Source organism: Rhinichthys klamathensis, unplaced genomic scaffold (assembly GCF_029890125.1).
Source record: "Rhinichthys klamathensis goyatoka isolate OS25496 unplaced genomic scaffold, OSU_Roscu_1.1 h1tg000395l_1, whole genome shotgun sequence".
Classification (NCBI taxonomy): Eukaryota; Metazoa; Chordata; class Actinopteri; order Cypriniformes; family Leuciscidae; genus Rhinichthys; species Rhinichthys klamathensis.
The window spans coordinates 1940013-1956626 of record NW_026606897.1 but is presented as its reverse complement, the minus strand read 5'-3'; the positions used below and the strand labels follow the sequence as shown (position 1 = coordinate 1956626).

At 40.7% G+C, this 16614-nt stretch overlaps 2 protein-coding genes across 2 annotated transcripts in view; one reads left to right on the top strand and one right to left on the bottom strand.

Moving 5' to 3' along the window:
• The window catches only part of rapgef5b (Rap guanine nucleotide exchange factor (GEF) 5b), a 73200-nt gene extending 62227 nt beyond the window's left edge, over positions 1 to 10973 (bottom strand). The window contains exons 1-5 of the mRNA XM_056234462.1: positions 10748 to 10973; positions 9175 to 9249; positions 8696 to 8802; positions 4348 to 4469; positions 3975 to 4143 (exon numbers count right to left, since the gene is read on the bottom strand). Of these exons, the coding sequence (XP_056090437.1) occupies positions 3975 to 4143; positions 4348 to 4469; positions 8696 to 8802; positions 9175 to 9249; positions 10748 to 10879 (605 nt within the window). The 5' untranslated portion in view covers positions 10880 to 10973. The remainder of the gene's footprint in view (positions 1 to 3974; positions 4144 to 4347; positions 4470 to 8695; positions 8803 to 9174; positions 9250 to 10747) is intronic.
• A 726-nt stretch (positions 10974 to 11699) lies between these two features.
• On the top strand, positions 11700 to 15376 carry LOC130070166 (uncharacterized). The gene is made up of 8 exons (XM_056234461.1): positions 11700 to 12021; positions 12155 to 13285; positions 13500 to 13594; positions 13722 to 13772; positions 14146 to 14524; positions 14647 to 14823; positions 14999 to 15087; positions 15234 to 15376. The coding sequence occupies exons 1-8, from the start codon at positions 11700 to 11702 to the stop codon at positions 15306 to 15308; spliced, it is 2319 nt and encodes a 772-aa protein (XP_056090436.1). The 3' UTR covers positions 15309 to 15376.
• The last annotated feature ends 1238 nt before the right edge of the window (positions 15377 to 16614 follow it).

Sequence of the window (16614 nt, the reverse complement as noted above, 5' to 3'; positions counted from 1 at the left end):
TTTTTTGCGCACAAAAAGTATTCTTGTCGCTTGATAAACTAGAGCCACTGTAGTCACTTAGACTATTTTAACGATGTCTTTAACATTTCTGGGCCGGCAAGTTTCGACTTAGAAGCCTATGGAGGAGTGATCCAGCTCTCAGATTTAATAAAAAAATATCTTAATTTGTGTTCCGAAGATGAACGAAAGTCTTACGGGGTTGGAACAACATGAGGGTGAGTAATTACTGACAGAATTTTCATTTTGGGGTGAACTATCCCTTTAATCAGGCCACATGGAGGTGCAGACAGAGGGACCAAAAACAGGTCTGATCTCACTAAAGATGGACATCCTGCCTAGACAAAGCCACTAGGACAGAACCTGACTGACTTTCCCAGCAGACAGGAAATGATGCAGATACATGACCTATAGCTTAACTTCCATTTGCGTCCATTGACCCCCTGCTTACGTACTGTGTACCAAAGTGCTAAACGTCATTGATCTGATTAAGTGAGGCCCTGCACAAATTATTTGCAGCTCATTAGAGGTCAAGCCAGGCTAAACAGTAAGGACTTTTTATTTTCTACAGAAAATATTGGCTACAGAATATACACTCAACGGCCACTTTATTAGGTACACCTGTCCAACTGCTCGGTAACACTTAATTTCTAAGCAGCCAATCACATGGCGGCAACTCAGTGCATTTAGGCATGTAGACATGGTCAAGACAATCTCCTGCAGTTCAAACCGAGCATCAGTATGGGGAAGAAAGGTGATTTGAGTGACTTTGAACGTGGCATGATTGTTGGTGCCAGAAGGGCTGGTCTGAGTATTTCAGAAACTGCTAATCTACTGGGATTTTCACGCACAACCATCTCTAGGGTTTACAGAGAATGGTCCGAAAAAGAAAAAACATCCAGTGAGCGGCAGTTCTGTGGGCGGAAATGCCTTGTTGATGCCAGAGGTCAGAGGAGAATGGCCAGACTGGTTCGAGCTGATAGAAGGGCAACAGTGACTGAAATAACCACTCGTTACAACCGAGGTATGCAGCAAAGCATTTGTGAAGCCACAACACGCACAACCTTGAGGCGGATGGGCTACAACAGCAGAAGACTCCACCGGGTACCACTCATCTCCACTACAAATAGGAAAAAGAGGCTACAATTTGCAAGAGCTCACCAAAATTGAACAGTTGAAGACTGGAAAAATGTTGCCTGGTCTGATGAGTCTCGATTTCTGTTGAGACATTCAGATGTTAGAGTCAGAATTTGGCGTAAACAGAATGAGAACATGGAACCATCATGCCTTGTTACCACTGTGCAGGCTGGTGGTGGTGGTGTAATGGTGTGGGGGATGTTTTCCTGGCACACTTTAGGCCCCTTAGTGCCAATTGGGCATCGTTTAAATGCCACGGCCTACCTGAGCATTGTTTCTGACCATGTCCATCCCTTTATGGCCACCATGTACCCATCCTCTGATGGCTACTTCCACCATGTCACAAAGCTCTAATCATTTCAAATTGGTTTCTTGAACATGACAATGAGTTCACTGTACTAAAATGGCCCCCACAGTCACCAGATCTCAACCCAATAGAGCATCTTTGGGATGTGGTGGAACGGGAGATTCGCATCATGGATGTGCAGCCGACAAATCTGCGGCAACTGTGTGATGCCATCATGTCAATATGGACCAAACTCCCTGAGGAATGCTTCCAGCACCTTGTTGAATCTATGCCACGAAGAATTGAGGCAGTTCTGAAGGCAAAAGGGGGTCCAACCCGTTACTAGCATGGGGTACCTAATAAAGTGGCCGGTGAGTGTATATCAAATATTAATAATATCATAAACCTTAGATGCACAAACAAAACATGTCAGTGAACTGATGAGATGTGCTTTGACAGACTGTGAAAGGTCAAAAGCAGTGAGGCAGCACTCTGAACAGGTTGGGTATGTCTGAATATCTGAAAGTGAGACAGAGCCTGGAGCAAAATCATTTGTCCGGCATGCACTCGGATGAGCACTGTCACACAGACATCTGCTGGTGAAGGCTGGAACTGCAGCTGACGTTACGGAAAGATACTGAATGATTTCCCTGCCACATTTGGCCTTAATCATCTACAAGCCCTGTCCAGATTACAGGTCATTGATTTTATTTTTTTTAAAATATGGGTTGCAGATTATGTCAAACCCCATTTGCCTATTGTAATTTTTTATGGGGATAATTCATCCAAAAATGAAAATTGTGTCATCATAGAGTGCTGCAGGGATGACGTATTAATTCAAAGAAAATCATATAAACCCAACAACTGTCCATTTTAACAAGGTAGGTTAAACGACGTCGTTGTCGTTAAGACAAACGTCGGGTTCCGGAAGTAAAAAATACATTTTTAATGATAACTTAGAAACCTTTTTAGACAGCCCTACTGTGAGCTACGAGGTTGTTAATCGATGGTATATGCTTATGTTAAAGCTGTTAGTCCGCATTATTTCAACTTACTTTTAAAACGACCGTGTTTTAAAACAGTGGAATTTGTGGCGAAAAACTTGATGGACAGAAAATTCCAGCAATCAGAGTCGAAACAAGCAAACCGCACCAAAAGAGCTCAATAGCTCCGTCTAGCTCCGCTTAAATATTTGTATGTATATGGGTATTTTGCAATAAACGTAAAATATGTTGTTTCTATAGATATAATCAATTTTAATTGAGTAGTTTTATAATCCTACATTGTTTTTTAATTTGATTATGTTGTTTGCAGTGCTTCATGGAATTGTAGTTCTTTCCCTCACTAAGCCCGATATGGACACAGCCTTGTACACCTTTGTATTTTTGTCCGATTTTCACAAAACTTTTTTTTTACTTCAAATCAAAGTTTGCAATGTTATGATTCACCGCCTAGCTGATTGGCTTGGTTCATGGCTTCTAACGCTTTAAAAAGGAATTTTTTTAATCCCTATAGGAGAAATGAATGGAAAAAATACTTCCGGAACCAACACTGTTAAAAAAAATTGGTCTGGCGCTGTTGCACTCTATTAGCTTGACAGCCTTGTTTGAAAGAGTAAAACAACCAAACTAAAAAAGTTTTTAAAAGTTTATAGGCCGACAGACAGACAGAGAGATACATGATGGAAGACCTCTTCATTTCCCAGTATTAGTCCTACTTGTTCAATTTCTTTTTAATGAATTGCAATTTAGTAAATTTCACTTCCTGTCACTCCAATTCAAATTCCAAATCACTTCAAACACTCACGAATTGAAAGGCAGCCAATTCTTAAATTCTGAATTTTGCCCAATCCAGACCCTCAGTTGAGGTCCACTGTGACCTCGTTTCCACCAAAAAAGAACTGGTTCGGAACTGGTGCTGGTTCAAAGTTGGTTCAACTTGCGAACCTTCTCAGAACCTGTTTGTTTTTCCACTGACTAGAGAGCCCAGCGAACGACGTCGTTACGTCACTGTGTATGTCGCCATACGTCTTAGCTTTCCCATTCCCGTCGTGTTGTTGTTCACAGTAACCCGCCCCCAGCCCCCGACGTAAGCATGACGTGGCAAGAAAGAACGGTTCTAGTCCAGCAAAGAGTTGGTGCCGCTTTGGAACCAATTTTCCTGGCCGAGAACCGGTTCTTTGGCTGTCGAAACACAAAGAACTGGTTCGCGAGTAGGCACCGGCTCCAAACCGGCTCTCAAAATGCTTTGGTGGAAAAGGGGCATGAGAGAGAAAGCCTCCATCACAATAACCTTTTGGATCCCAAGCCAAGAAAAACAACCCAAGGGGTAAATGGTCACAACTTCCATAGTAATTAAAAGCCTCTTTTATATATGTTTAGCTCTGCTTAGGTAATCAGTAATGGTTGTTTACAGGTCCAGGCACGTTCTGTTAGCACTGGATAGTAAATTAAAAGCAATTAAGTTGTACAATCATGAGGGACAAGATATTTAATGACCTTTGACCTAAGACAAAACAATATCATTAAGCTTTAATGTGTAACCGTATGCTCACCGCCTGTGGGTTCCACTGCGAGGCTGCACGTATGGGACCAGCTGTAGCAGTAGATGTACTGCACTTGGCCAGTTGACCTGATTTCGGAAATCACAGCTCTGGGCTTCACATTCCTCAAAGGTGAACTGGTACAGAGACCTGGAGTCCTCAAATACTTTGTTCTGCTCCACTGGACACAACAGGGTTAAACATCTGACATGAAGCAGTCTAGACAAAACGTATGTAAACGTTATTTTCTAGTCAGGCACCTCAGAGGGAGCCGGGCTGTGCTGCACATTCAAAATCCATATAATTCCTTATAATATAATCAATAAATCATCCAAACTCTACAATGTGATCATTCACAGTAACTGTTTTAATCTCGTCTGTGTACCTGAAAGCAGCATGCCCAAGTCCAGGAGAATGTTCCAGATTTTGGAAGCTATTGCCCTGTTCTGGATAAATTCACAACGATCCATCAGCCATTCCACCAGCTCCTGACCTGTACATGTCCTCCTGAGAATATGCCAGATAAGAACAGGAAAAAGAAGAAAGTGTTACAGGAAATGACAGGCATGATTTTATTAACCAAAACAAAACCATTATATAAATGTTTATGCTTTCATTAAACAATACCATTGGCTGATATTTTGATGATTGTTTGAAAAAAAAAGGAAAGACGACGATTTATTAACTAGTTCCACATTTTTTTGCTCATTTTGAATCGGAGAAGGATTGTTAAGGATGTAAAATTATTGTTAATGTGACTTGGTAAATAAACTGGTAAATTCCAAGCAGTATCTCAATCGTATGTTACAAATTGAATTCATGTAATATTTCATGATTGAAGGATATACTGTACATCCAATTTAATTAGTGACTTAAAACTGTGCTAAATCTGAAATAAATCTTCAAATCTTAATCCAATAATATGTTTACAATCCTTTTGATTATGTGATTTAAATTAAGTTTAGTTTTACATTTCAGATTTTCAGTGTGGTGTCAGTTTTTTGGACCCAACTGTATGTGACACAATCCATTGTTCTTCTGAAATAAGGAGGCAAAGTCCTCACTGTCCTTTTTTATGTAAATTTATGTTCCAGTTGTACTTAATGTTGACACATTTTTCAGGTAAAATCAATAAACATTACTTACAATATCAAGAAAACAACAAGCAAAATGATTCTATTTTGTATTTTTAGATTAAAATGTAATTGATGTTCTATTTATTAGAAAAACAAAGTATATTTCTCATCAAGTGAACATTTTTCCTTGGAGTCTTTCGTGTACAGACGACAACGTTGTCAATATCATCCCTGTTCACACAGATCTGCAAAAATGACTAAAAACACTGTATTATGCTGCCAGGCCAATAGTTGGCAATGTCACTTTGTTAAGAAACATTACACGCCTACGTGATTTACAGTTTACAGTAATCTGAATTATTCAACCCCCATTGCAAATCAGGTTTATTGGCAAAATTTACAGACTTTCAGCTGTTTGCAATGAATGAACAAATCTAACAAAAGTGATTGAAATATCTCAGCACAACAAATGTTTCAAGTGGTTTCCCCAAATTCAACTGAAAATGCAACTTTTAATTACTTCTGCAGTTTCAAAATTATTCAACACCTTCATGGCAAGCATCTGTAGTACTTAGTAGAACATCCGATTGCTGTTACGACCTGCTGCAAACGAGATGTATAACCAGACACCAGCTTCTGCCAGCGTTTCTGAGGAATCTTAGCCTATTCCTCATGAGCAATGTCATCCAGTTCTCTAATATTCTTGGGTTTGCGTGCTGCAACCCCCTTCTTCAAATCCCACCAGGGACTTTCTATGGGGTTCAAGTCAGGTGACAGTGATGTCACTGTAGAATCTTCCAGGACTTCTTTTGAAACAAAGCCTTGGTGGAATTTGAGGTATGCTTGGGATCATTGTCCTGTTGGAAGGTTCAATGACGCCCAAGCTTCAGCTTCCTCACTGATGGCATTACGTTTTCTCCTAGGATTTTCTGATACTTTAATAAATCCATCCTGCCTTCCACACACTGCAGGTTTCCAGCGACAGAGGATGCAAAGCAGCCCCAGAGCATAACGGAGCCCCACGATGCTTAACTGTAGGCAGTGTTCTTTTCAGCATATGCTTCATTCTTCTCCCACCAGACATACCGCTGATCCATAGGGCCGAAACATTACAGTTTTGTTTCATTGCTCCACAGCTTATTTATATGATTTTGAGCAAATTGGAGCCAACTTTTCTTGTGCTTTTGGGTCAGTAGTGGTGCATGTCTTGGAGTTTTGGCATGCGTTTAGTGCGCGGCTTACTGTGCAAGCTGAAACCTGTCGCCACTAAATCTTGCTGCAGGTCTTTTGCAGTCAATAAAAGGGTTTTTCTCAACCTGCCTTCTCACAAATCTGGTTGCAGCCATTGATAGCTTTTTTTCTGCCCCGTCCAGGTAGTGTAACCACTGTTCATTTAACTTTGAACTTGCGAACTATGCTTCTAACGGTGTATCTAGGAACATTTAGGGTGTATTCACACCAGGAAAGTCCGATAGTTCACTTGCTTTGGTCCGGACCAAATTATTATTATTATTTTTTTTGGTACGGTTCGCTTTCACACGGCTCTTTTTGCAAGTGAACCAAAATTTGTAAACAAAACCACACGTGTGCTAAGGTCGTCCATTCATTGGACAAGGATTCTCAAGTAGGGAAATCAGGAAGTGCAAAAAAGGCTCAGCATGGAGATATTTCGTACTGCAATATTTGTTCTTTTACTAATTTTGTGTTATTCTGTGCTACATGGGCATCTGCCCAAATGTTAATAAGGCAGCTCGTCTCTTCGAAGCTCCAGGTCAAACCACGACTCATTTTAGTAGGCTACAACAGATCACTTTCCCATAACACAACTCCGACTACGGAAGCCTGTTAACTCAAAGGCGCAGTGCTTTCTTTCAATTGGGTCGGTTCATGTTCACACCGTAAACGAACCGTACCAGAGTTCGTTTGGAAGCGTACCGAGACCACCTCTTCAGCTGGGTCTCGGTTCGGTTGTTTGGTCCGCACCCGAGTTCGATTGCTGTATTCACACCTGCTCAAAAGGTCCGCACCAAGGGGGGAAACGAACTAGAGTTCGATTCAATCGAACCAAACAAGGCAGGTGTGAATACACCCTTAGTTTCTTCACTATCTTTTTCTATCCTGTTCCTTGCTTGTGAAGGGTGATGATATCTTCTCTTAACTTTTTGGACCATTCTTTTGACTTAGCCATATTTCTAACATGCAGTCAAACATGACACTCAACAAAACCCTAGCCAGTTCAGATATTCCATGTGTTCTATCTCAAACAAACCTGGTGCAACTAATGAAGCCCTTGATTAGTTGCATCAGGTGTGCTCGAAACAACACCTGTTTCGCAGATTTGTGCTCTTGTGAGGGATTCTATTCAAGGGGTTGAATCATTTTGAGATTGCAGAAGTCATTAAAAGTTTTCATTTGAAAACTTTTCAGTTGAATTTGCAGAAACCACTTGAAACATGTGTTGTGTTGAGCTCTTTCAATACCTTTTGTTTGATTTGTTTATTGCAAACAGCTGAAAGTCTGTAAATTTTGCCAAAAAACCTAATTTGCAATGGGGGTTGAATAATTTCGATTACAACTGTATACACATTTTAATGTAAAATTTCTTAATATTTGCTTTGTTTTATTTTAGTACTATGGATTATTTAGTCATCCAATATTACATTTTTTGAGGAGGCATTGCCTCTTCAGAGGAAACGCCCCTGAAACAATCCCTTCATATTAAGGGCCTATTCACACCAAGAATGATAACTTTACTTTATTGTCCTCGAAAGGGAATTTATATAGACAGCAGTACACATACATGTACAGCAACATAACACACACAGTAAACACACATTACAATAAATCATTCAAAAACATGATGGCTGCAGGAATAAAATAATTACTATATCTATTTGACTTACACAAGGGGAATTTAAATCTGTAGCCCAAGGGAAGCATTTGAAATTCAGTACACAATAGATGTATGACATCGGAAAGGAATGACTGGCCGCCCCTAGTCGCCTTTTGTTTATAAATTTGTGCAATATTCCTTAAAGGGATAGTTCACCCATAAATTAATATTTTGTCATTACTTACCCTCAAGCTGTTCCAAACCAGTGTGAGTTTCTTTCTTCTGTTGAACTCAAAAGAAGATATTTTAAAGAATGTTGGTAAACAGTTGACGGCACCCATTGACTTCCATAGTAGGAAAAAAATGATGACACAATTTTCATTTTTGGGTGAACAATCCATTTAAGTCAGTCCCCACTATCTTACTACATATTTTAACTGCGTATACTACACTTACCTCTATTCCTTACATTGAGGTTACTATGAAAATAACGATAACTACATTTTCGACCACACCAAAAGATGAGAACGTTCTGTTTATTATAAACGGGATGCAGTTATGTCATCTGCTGCTTTAAATGTTCGAGCTCTTTAACATCGGTTGAATTCTGATTGGCTGCCAATGTTTTTTCCATCAACAGCTGGAAAAAAAATTGTATTGAAAGTGATTCCAACAATATATTTCATCTGTACTTATAGATGTGGTGTGGAGTGGACTCCTATATTGTTATAGAATTAGATTATTAAAACTTTATAGTCATAATGCTTGGTTTGAACGGCCCTTAAGGCTAACTGGCAAACACACAACATTGCAATGAAACTTACCTGATGATTCTAGCCAGTTTAATATGTGCTTTCCAGTTATCCTGGCAATTGGATAAGAAAGCATTCCTCAGTGCTCGGCCGGCACATGGCACATTATTCACGCAAACCTTCACAACACATAGAGAACATTCTTAATCAAGATAAAGCGGAAAGATTTAAAATAGTCAGGACAGAAACAGGATGAGATGGTCAGAATTTAACAAAATATAAAACACTATTGGCCTGCATGGCCTCAAAATTTAGAACATAAACTCTTTATCTATCTACACTATATAGTCCAGGTGATATGTGCAACATTTTAGGTGATATGTTCACTTTCTAATGTTTCTCATGATGTACTCATCTTAACACTTACATAACCTAAAACAAGTACTGACAACATCCCCAACCTCTCCATCAAGAGAATTACACTTGACACTATTAAACAACCAGATTTTCAAGTCATCGAAGGACTGAGGGTATCGACGGGAGATAAATACCTGATTTACCTTATGTCTAGTCTGTCCGGCATTTGAACAGAGGATGGACACAGGTGGCTGCTTCTGAGATATAATCTAGCATAGAGAGAAAGAGGTTAAACATCTGAAAAACAATACAGCTTTGTGTCCTGAGACAATGCACTTTTTCAGCTGTTTCTTATCTTAGAACAGCAGCTCTGACGATTACATGAAATATTCATTCATTACAGACAGCATATCTAGCTTTTCCAATTAAACCAAAACAAAACATCACTTTGTTAAAAGGTCAGAGTGGATGCATCCACCTAGGTTAGAACATGTACAGATTACAAAAAAATGACCTTATAAGCAATAAAAGCTATGTTACATTGTCAAAACAGGTTGCTGTGCCTAAAAAGAAACCAGCGTTAAACAAAGTGAAGCAGCCTGATTGTCCATTACTCAATGTGTACTTTAGCTAATAGACTCATGTGGGATGTTGGGGAAACACACAGTGAAGTCATTTTTGTAGCCAGTGTAAACAGCAGCTCTTAACCCCCATGTCTAGAATTTGTGTTGAAGAAACCATAAAAAGATAGGGGCCATTTACTATACAATACATAATGAAGGGATCAGCAAAACGTCATGAAGTTCTCTTTGAATAAAATATTCAATAAAATTTTGATGAAAAGTATTTTCCTGTGGTCTAAAATAAAAGCAGACAAATGTAATATTTACATTTATACATAATGCTGCATTACATAGTATTCGGGTAGTTGAAATTATATTTCAAGTAAAACAACTTTAAATGTACAATACTTCTTTTTGTACAGTCCCTCTTTATAATTATTTAACACATTCAGTTTTAAGAGCCCATATTAATTGATCAAATAATTATATTTCTGTGTGTGTATTCCACACACACACACACAAAAAAAATCAAGCACCACAACAGGTTTCAACTTTGATAATAATAAGAAATGTTTTGAGCAGCAAATCAGAATAGAATGATTTCTAAATGATCATTTGACACTGTTAATGGCTGCTGAAAATTCAACTTAGACTTTACAGGAATAAATTACATTTTAAAATATACTAAAAGAGAAATTAGTCATTGTAAGAATTTAAACACTTGTAAAAAATCGTACCAACCCCAAATGAACAGTGTGTATACTGTATAATATATATATATATATATATATATATATATATATATATATATATATATATATATATATATATATATATATATATATATATAATTATTCATACATGTACACAAAAAAAAAATCCATTTGTCATCTAAGATTTGAGTCACAGTGTCCTCACAATTATAATATTAAATTATATATTATAACTATACATATTTTAGATGTTTTCTTGCTTTAACTGTATCTTACAAACATTCACCTTATATTTAAGGTTTAAAATCCCACCCAACAGGTTTCCCTTTAACCAATCTCATATTACAGCCTGGCCAATGCAATGAATTAGTTTCAGCTGTTCTCAAAGTCACTATTGTAAGCAATATGCAAAACAGTCTTTAAACAAATTTTACACGTTAATGCTCTGGCACTAGTACAGTGTATAAAAGTCCGTTTTAAAATACACTTACAGCTTCCAGGTTCTTCTTAAACTGAGAGTCATTCCTCAGTAAGAGAGGATCAGTTCTGCTGCTCCTGTGATCTTCAAGAACTTTACTTATGAGACCCTTAACAGGCGGACTCTCATCCACCACCTCGTCCATGTCCGGGACAATTCAGCACAGGTTGGAGGACGAAAGCTCAGACTCCCACATAGAAATCAATGACGGATGTTTATCAACAGGTGTGCAAATGAAATCAATAGATCGTCTGACTACAACCAGTAAAAGCGCATTACATGTTTACAGACTCCATACATCGTGACAATGGTAGACACGTGAGTCAACATAACGTTAGGTGCGGAGTTGAAAAAGGTATGTCACGTGACTTGAGTGGGCTGTACCTATGAGATCACTGATTACACGAGCTACTATAAAAACCTGATCTAGAGTAGGCATCGTGACATGAAGTAGGTACTTTAATAACCATCATCATATGTTATTAGACCTACTATCTCCATTTCGCAGTATGCATGTTGTGTATGACTGATCATTAGCGATGAAGATTTAAATGAAAAATATAATTAATAAATAATTAAATGTTTCATATTTAATAAAAGGAGTGAATGCGGAAGGTCTGGTGGTTTTAAGCAGAATACTTGAATCGCGCGCGCGACACTTACACTACCTACATTATTTATTTACGGTGTGAAACGTAAAATATACGAATTCTACATTATTTCTGTCTGTCTTCGACTTGAAAACAAATAAATAAATGACAATGCGTTTATTAATCAATCAGAGAAGGGAATAAATGGTCGTTTTGTGTGCCCACATGCGCAGCAAAAAGATTCGAACGTTTCTCTGAGCGTGACCATAGAGTATAGGCCTACGACTGTTCTGTAAATTGTGACATCACAGAGATGCGTGAAGGCAAGTCTTGCAACTCTCATTTTGCTCAATCTGCAGCTAAATCACGATAGCGATGGGTCAACGTAGCTCTCGTTGCAAAGATGCAGAAAAAGACTTTGGAAATGTGCATTTCCATGGTTCACCGCCGAAATCTTTTACCAGTTTGGTGGAAGCCCACCCACATCCAGTTCGTGTTGGAGAAGAGAATGTGAATGGGGGAAAGAAGAAAACGAGGAAGGAGGACACCTCTAAAAAGAAAAAGAGGTTCAGGTTGTGGAGGTGGACCTTTTGTTGGAGAGCTGGTCAAAAATACAGCAGGAAGACCAGCTCAACTCAGTGTGAGGAAAAGGCTCAAGACACTGATGCAGAAGTACCACCTGGAAGAATTCCTGATGGTAAGTGGCATGACCACGTTTTAAGAGAGAATCTAAAAGGCTCCAAAAAATTAACTAATAATTAACTGATTAGACGCTGACTATGCAATTAATAATTCATGTTATTTGATTTTAACATCTTTCCTCTCTTTAGTTCAGAGTTTTCAACAGCAAGTCATCTGTAGTGTAGAGAATCAAAATCATCAGGAACCTTCAACCAGTGATCCTGAAATCCTTCAAGCAGCGGAAGAACACCTTGCTGTTCACCCTGATGCTGATGTCCTCCAATCTCTAGTATGCTGCTACAATGTCTCTCAGACTTCAGTAGACACTGCATCAAACTGGAGTGCTGACATCACCCAGGCTCCAGTCCTTCACACCGTGTCCAACTGGAGCATCGATGCCGGCCTGATCTTCACTGCATCGAACTGTTGTGATGATGTCGCCCAGACTCTAGTTCACACCACATCTGACTGGAGCTTTGATGCCTACCTGACTCCAGCATGCACCACGTCAGACTGTAGCATTGACGTCACCAAGACTCCAGCACACACTGCATCAAACTGGAGCACAGGCGTCTTCCAGACTCCAGCACGAACAGCGTCAGGCTGGAGCACTAACATCACCCAGACTCCAGTACGCACCGTGTCAGACTGGAGTACTGACGTCACCCAGACTGTAGCACGCACAGCGTCAGACTGGAGCATCGATGCCGGCCTGACTCCAGCATGCACCACATCAGACTGTAGCATTGACGTCACCAAGACTCCAACACACACTGCATCAAACTGGAGCACAGGCGTCTTCCAGACTCCAGCACGAACAGCGTCAGGCTGGAGCACTAACATCACCCAGACTCCAGTACGCACCGTGTCAGACTGGAGTACTGACGTCACCCAGACTGTAGCACGCACAGCGTCAGACTGGAGCATCGATGCCGGCCTGACTCCAGCACGAACAGCGTCAGACTACATCATCCAGACTCCAGCACGCACCACGTCAGACTGGAGTGCTGACATCCCCCAGACTCCAGTCCGTCGCACCCCTTCTGACTGGAGCATCGATGCCACCCTGGCTCAAATACACGCCACTTTTGATTGGAACGCCAATGTCTCCCAGACTCCAGTATGCACCACTTCTGATTGGAACGCCAATGTCACCCAGACTCCAGTACGCACCGCGTCAGACTGGAGCATCGGTGTTGGCCAAACACTAGTTAGTCCCACGGAGGGTCTTGTTTCACCTCTGACAAGACAACTGGAGAATAATGAAAAGAAAACTGTAGGTAAGTGTACTGCCACAATAATACAACACGCACACACACACACACACACACACTTTTTATACTAGATCAATCCATTTTAATATCACTTGTTAATTATTTAAACAAGAATTGGAAATATGCTGTTTAAAATAGTTGTCTGATGATATAAAGCGTCACCCTGCTGGACACTGCACCAGTGCATGATATTTCATGAAAAACTAATCTTATTTAATAGTCATCAATTCCCGCTACTATGTGATCGGCGACAAGCTGGGTGAAGGGACCTTTGGAGCTGTCTATGAGGGAAGTCGACTGCTGGATGGCTTTAAGGTTCCTTTTTTACTTACAATATCTAGCTAGCAGATTGATCATCTGGATTTTATTAATATTACCTGTAGATTTATATTTATTGTAAATCATTTTTCGACAAATCTCGGTTTATTGTTTTGTTTATTAGGTGGCAGTGAAAATTGTCACAAAGACTGAGGATTTCGAATACATCAGTATTGTAAGTAGGCTGTGCTCTCAGTTTTTCTCTGCTGTCTTTTCAATTTAACCCTTTAAGTGTCTCCCCTTAAAGGGTCCCCTCTCGATTTTTCACGTTCATCGCTATTTCAAAATAAAGGTCTGAACACGCCTTAGGAGTATGAAAATATGAAAACTAGAGATTGTAAGCTTTCAAATGATATATAGTTTGTCAAGATTAGTTTAGGTTTAGTATAGAATATTACTATTTTAAATATGTAATGGCTGTGGGCCCACCGGTGGGCCGGAGACACTTCATCTCATATTACTATAGCTGATTTTTCAATAGACAAATTTGTGGCCTAATTAGGGAAACCACATCCATCTAACCAAAATAAAAATTGTATTTCCTCTAGCCATGTCATTCCAAGCCCCTCCCACTAGAGGTTGCACTGCTCATCCTCGCCAACAGAGGCCCCAGTGTTCCAGAAATAATCCAGCTACTGGACTGGCAGGACCAGAATGACTATTATATTGTGGTGCTGGAACGCCCCTCACCCTGCGAGGACCTGTTTGGTTTCACGGAACGCCACGGAGGCAGCATTGATGAAGGTTTAGCTTGTGTCGTCATGCGGCAGGCAACACAAGCTGCCTACATGTGTTGCCTCCGTGGCGTTTTACACCGCGATATCAAACTTGAAAATCTGTTGATCAATAAGAAGACCCATGAAGTCAAGCTAATTGACTTTGGGTGTGGCGACCTCCTTAAGAAATCAGCCTACAATATATTCAATGGTATGTATTTTCCCTCTAGCTATAAAATGGGAACCACTGTTGGGAATAATATACGTATCACCAAATGCGAATGGATGCCTAAAAAAAAATCTGCTGTGGTAATGCAAATCTCTTTCCTCCAGGCACTGATCAATACTGCCCCCCGGAGTATGAAGAGAAGGGCGAGTACAATGGGAAGCCAGCGACTGTCTGGTCCCTTGGTGTTCTACTGTTTGCATTGGTGTGCGGGGACTATCCCAACACTGATGACCTGCGCATGATTAATTCGAACAACTATTCCAAAGCTGGCTTGTCAGAAGGTGAACTCTTAATCTCAATGAAGAAAGCAAATTGTAATTGTAAATCATACAAAACAAAACAAAAATTCATGACAGGAAAAAAAAAACAGCTAGTGAGATACTTAAGAATAACATGATTAAAGAGCAGGATTGAAGATCAAGGTAATAATCAATATTTCTTCCATCTTTTTCACAGAATGCTGCCATTTGATTAGTTATTGTCTCCAGCGAGAGCCAGAGCAGCGACTTCGATTAACCGAGATTCTTCTCCACGACTGGTTCAAGGTACTGTACTAAGCTTACATTTGTTTTGTAAAGAGTTTTAAAGTCTTTTTTTGAGGTTTGACTATAAGACTACGGACATTAGCTTAGAGAATGTTATGATTTCTTCTGATTCACTTCTGAAAAACTGATTACTGTTTTTGTTTTAGGTCACAGATTTGGAGAAACCTGAAAACAGTATAAAGAAAAGGACAGGAACCCCTGGAGTGGCTCTTCAGTCGTGAGCTCCTGCCTCGCCCCCCCCCCTGCCCCAGCCCAGAGCTCCCTATCATGGCCACCCCAGAGGATCTTGTCAAGTCAACAAGCAAGGCGACTTCCCCCCAAAGCATAGATCACTATCTTGGGCTTCCTGGGAATTAGAGGTCTGTGTCACCCTAGAGCTCTATAACTGAGCTGCCTATTCTAAACCACCACAGTCCCACCCTTGTAGAGCTCCCTGCATAGTCCCATAGGTCACTGACCCTGCCCATAGGTTCCTTTAGCAGACTTAACAAGAGTCCAAGCCAAAGTCGGTATCCAAAGCTGGCTCCTTGTCTTGGTCTGTTTGTGTCCCTAAGTTTCCACCCAAGATGTCCTGTTATGGCCACCTCAGATGTTCATGGCATGGCACAACGGTTGCCAATACCACAGACGGATTGGTCCCCAAGGACCTGTTCCTGCCACTAGGTTCCTATTATGGACCTAGCCAAAGCCATGCCCATGGTATCCTCAATCCCAGAGCTTCCTGTCTCTGGTTGTCTCAGGCCACCCTTGTCAAAGTGGTTCCTGCCACTCAGATGTTAGTGTCCGAACGGCCTCGTACTTTCCTGTCACTGCCACCTAAGCTCTATAACTGAGCTGCCTATCCTAAACCACCACAGTCCCACCTTTGCAGAGCTCCCTGCATAGTCCCATAGGTCACTGACCCTGCCCATAGGTTCCTTTAGCAGACTTAACAAGAGTCCAAGCCAAAGTCGGTATCCAAAGCTGGCTCCTTGTCTTGGTCTGTTTGTGTCCCTAAGTTTCCACCCAAGATGTCTTGTTATGGCCACCTTAGATGTTCATGGCATGGCACAACGGTTGGTAATACCACAGACGGATTGGTCCCCAAGGACCTGTTCCTGCCACTAGGTTCCTATTATGGACCTAGCCAAAGCCATGCCCATGGTATCCTCAATCCCAGAGCTTCCTGTCTCTGGTTGTCTCAGGCCACCCTTGTCAAAGTGGTTCCTGCCACTCAGATGTTAGTGTCCGAATGGCCTCGTACTTTCCTGTCACTGCCACCTAAGCTCTATAACTGAGCTGCCTATCCTAAACCACCACAGTCCCACCTTTGCAGAGCTCCCTGCATAGTCCCATAGGTCACTGACCCTGCCCATAGGTTCCTTTAGCAGACTTAACAAGAGTCCAAGCCAAAGTCGGTATCCAAAGCTGGCTCCTTGTCTTGGTCTGTTTGTGTCCCTAAGTTTCCACCCAAGATGTCCTGTTATGGCCACCTTAGATGTTCATGGCATGGCACAACGGTTGGTAATACCACAGACGGATTAAGCT

Coding starts and splice junctions, on each gene's coding strand:
- LOC130070166 (XM_056234461.1), top strand. CDS start 11,700: ATGGGTCAACGTAGCTCTCGTTGCAAAGATGCAGAAAAAGACTTTGGA. Junction 13,286..13,499: donor TAATGAAAAGAAAACTGTAG/GTAAGTGTACTG, acceptor CTTATTTAATAG/TCATCAATTCCCGCTACTAT. Junction 13,595..13,721: donor GACTGCTGGATGGCTTTAAG/GTTCCTTTTTTA, acceptor TTTGTTTATTAG/GTGGCAGTGAAAATTGTCAC.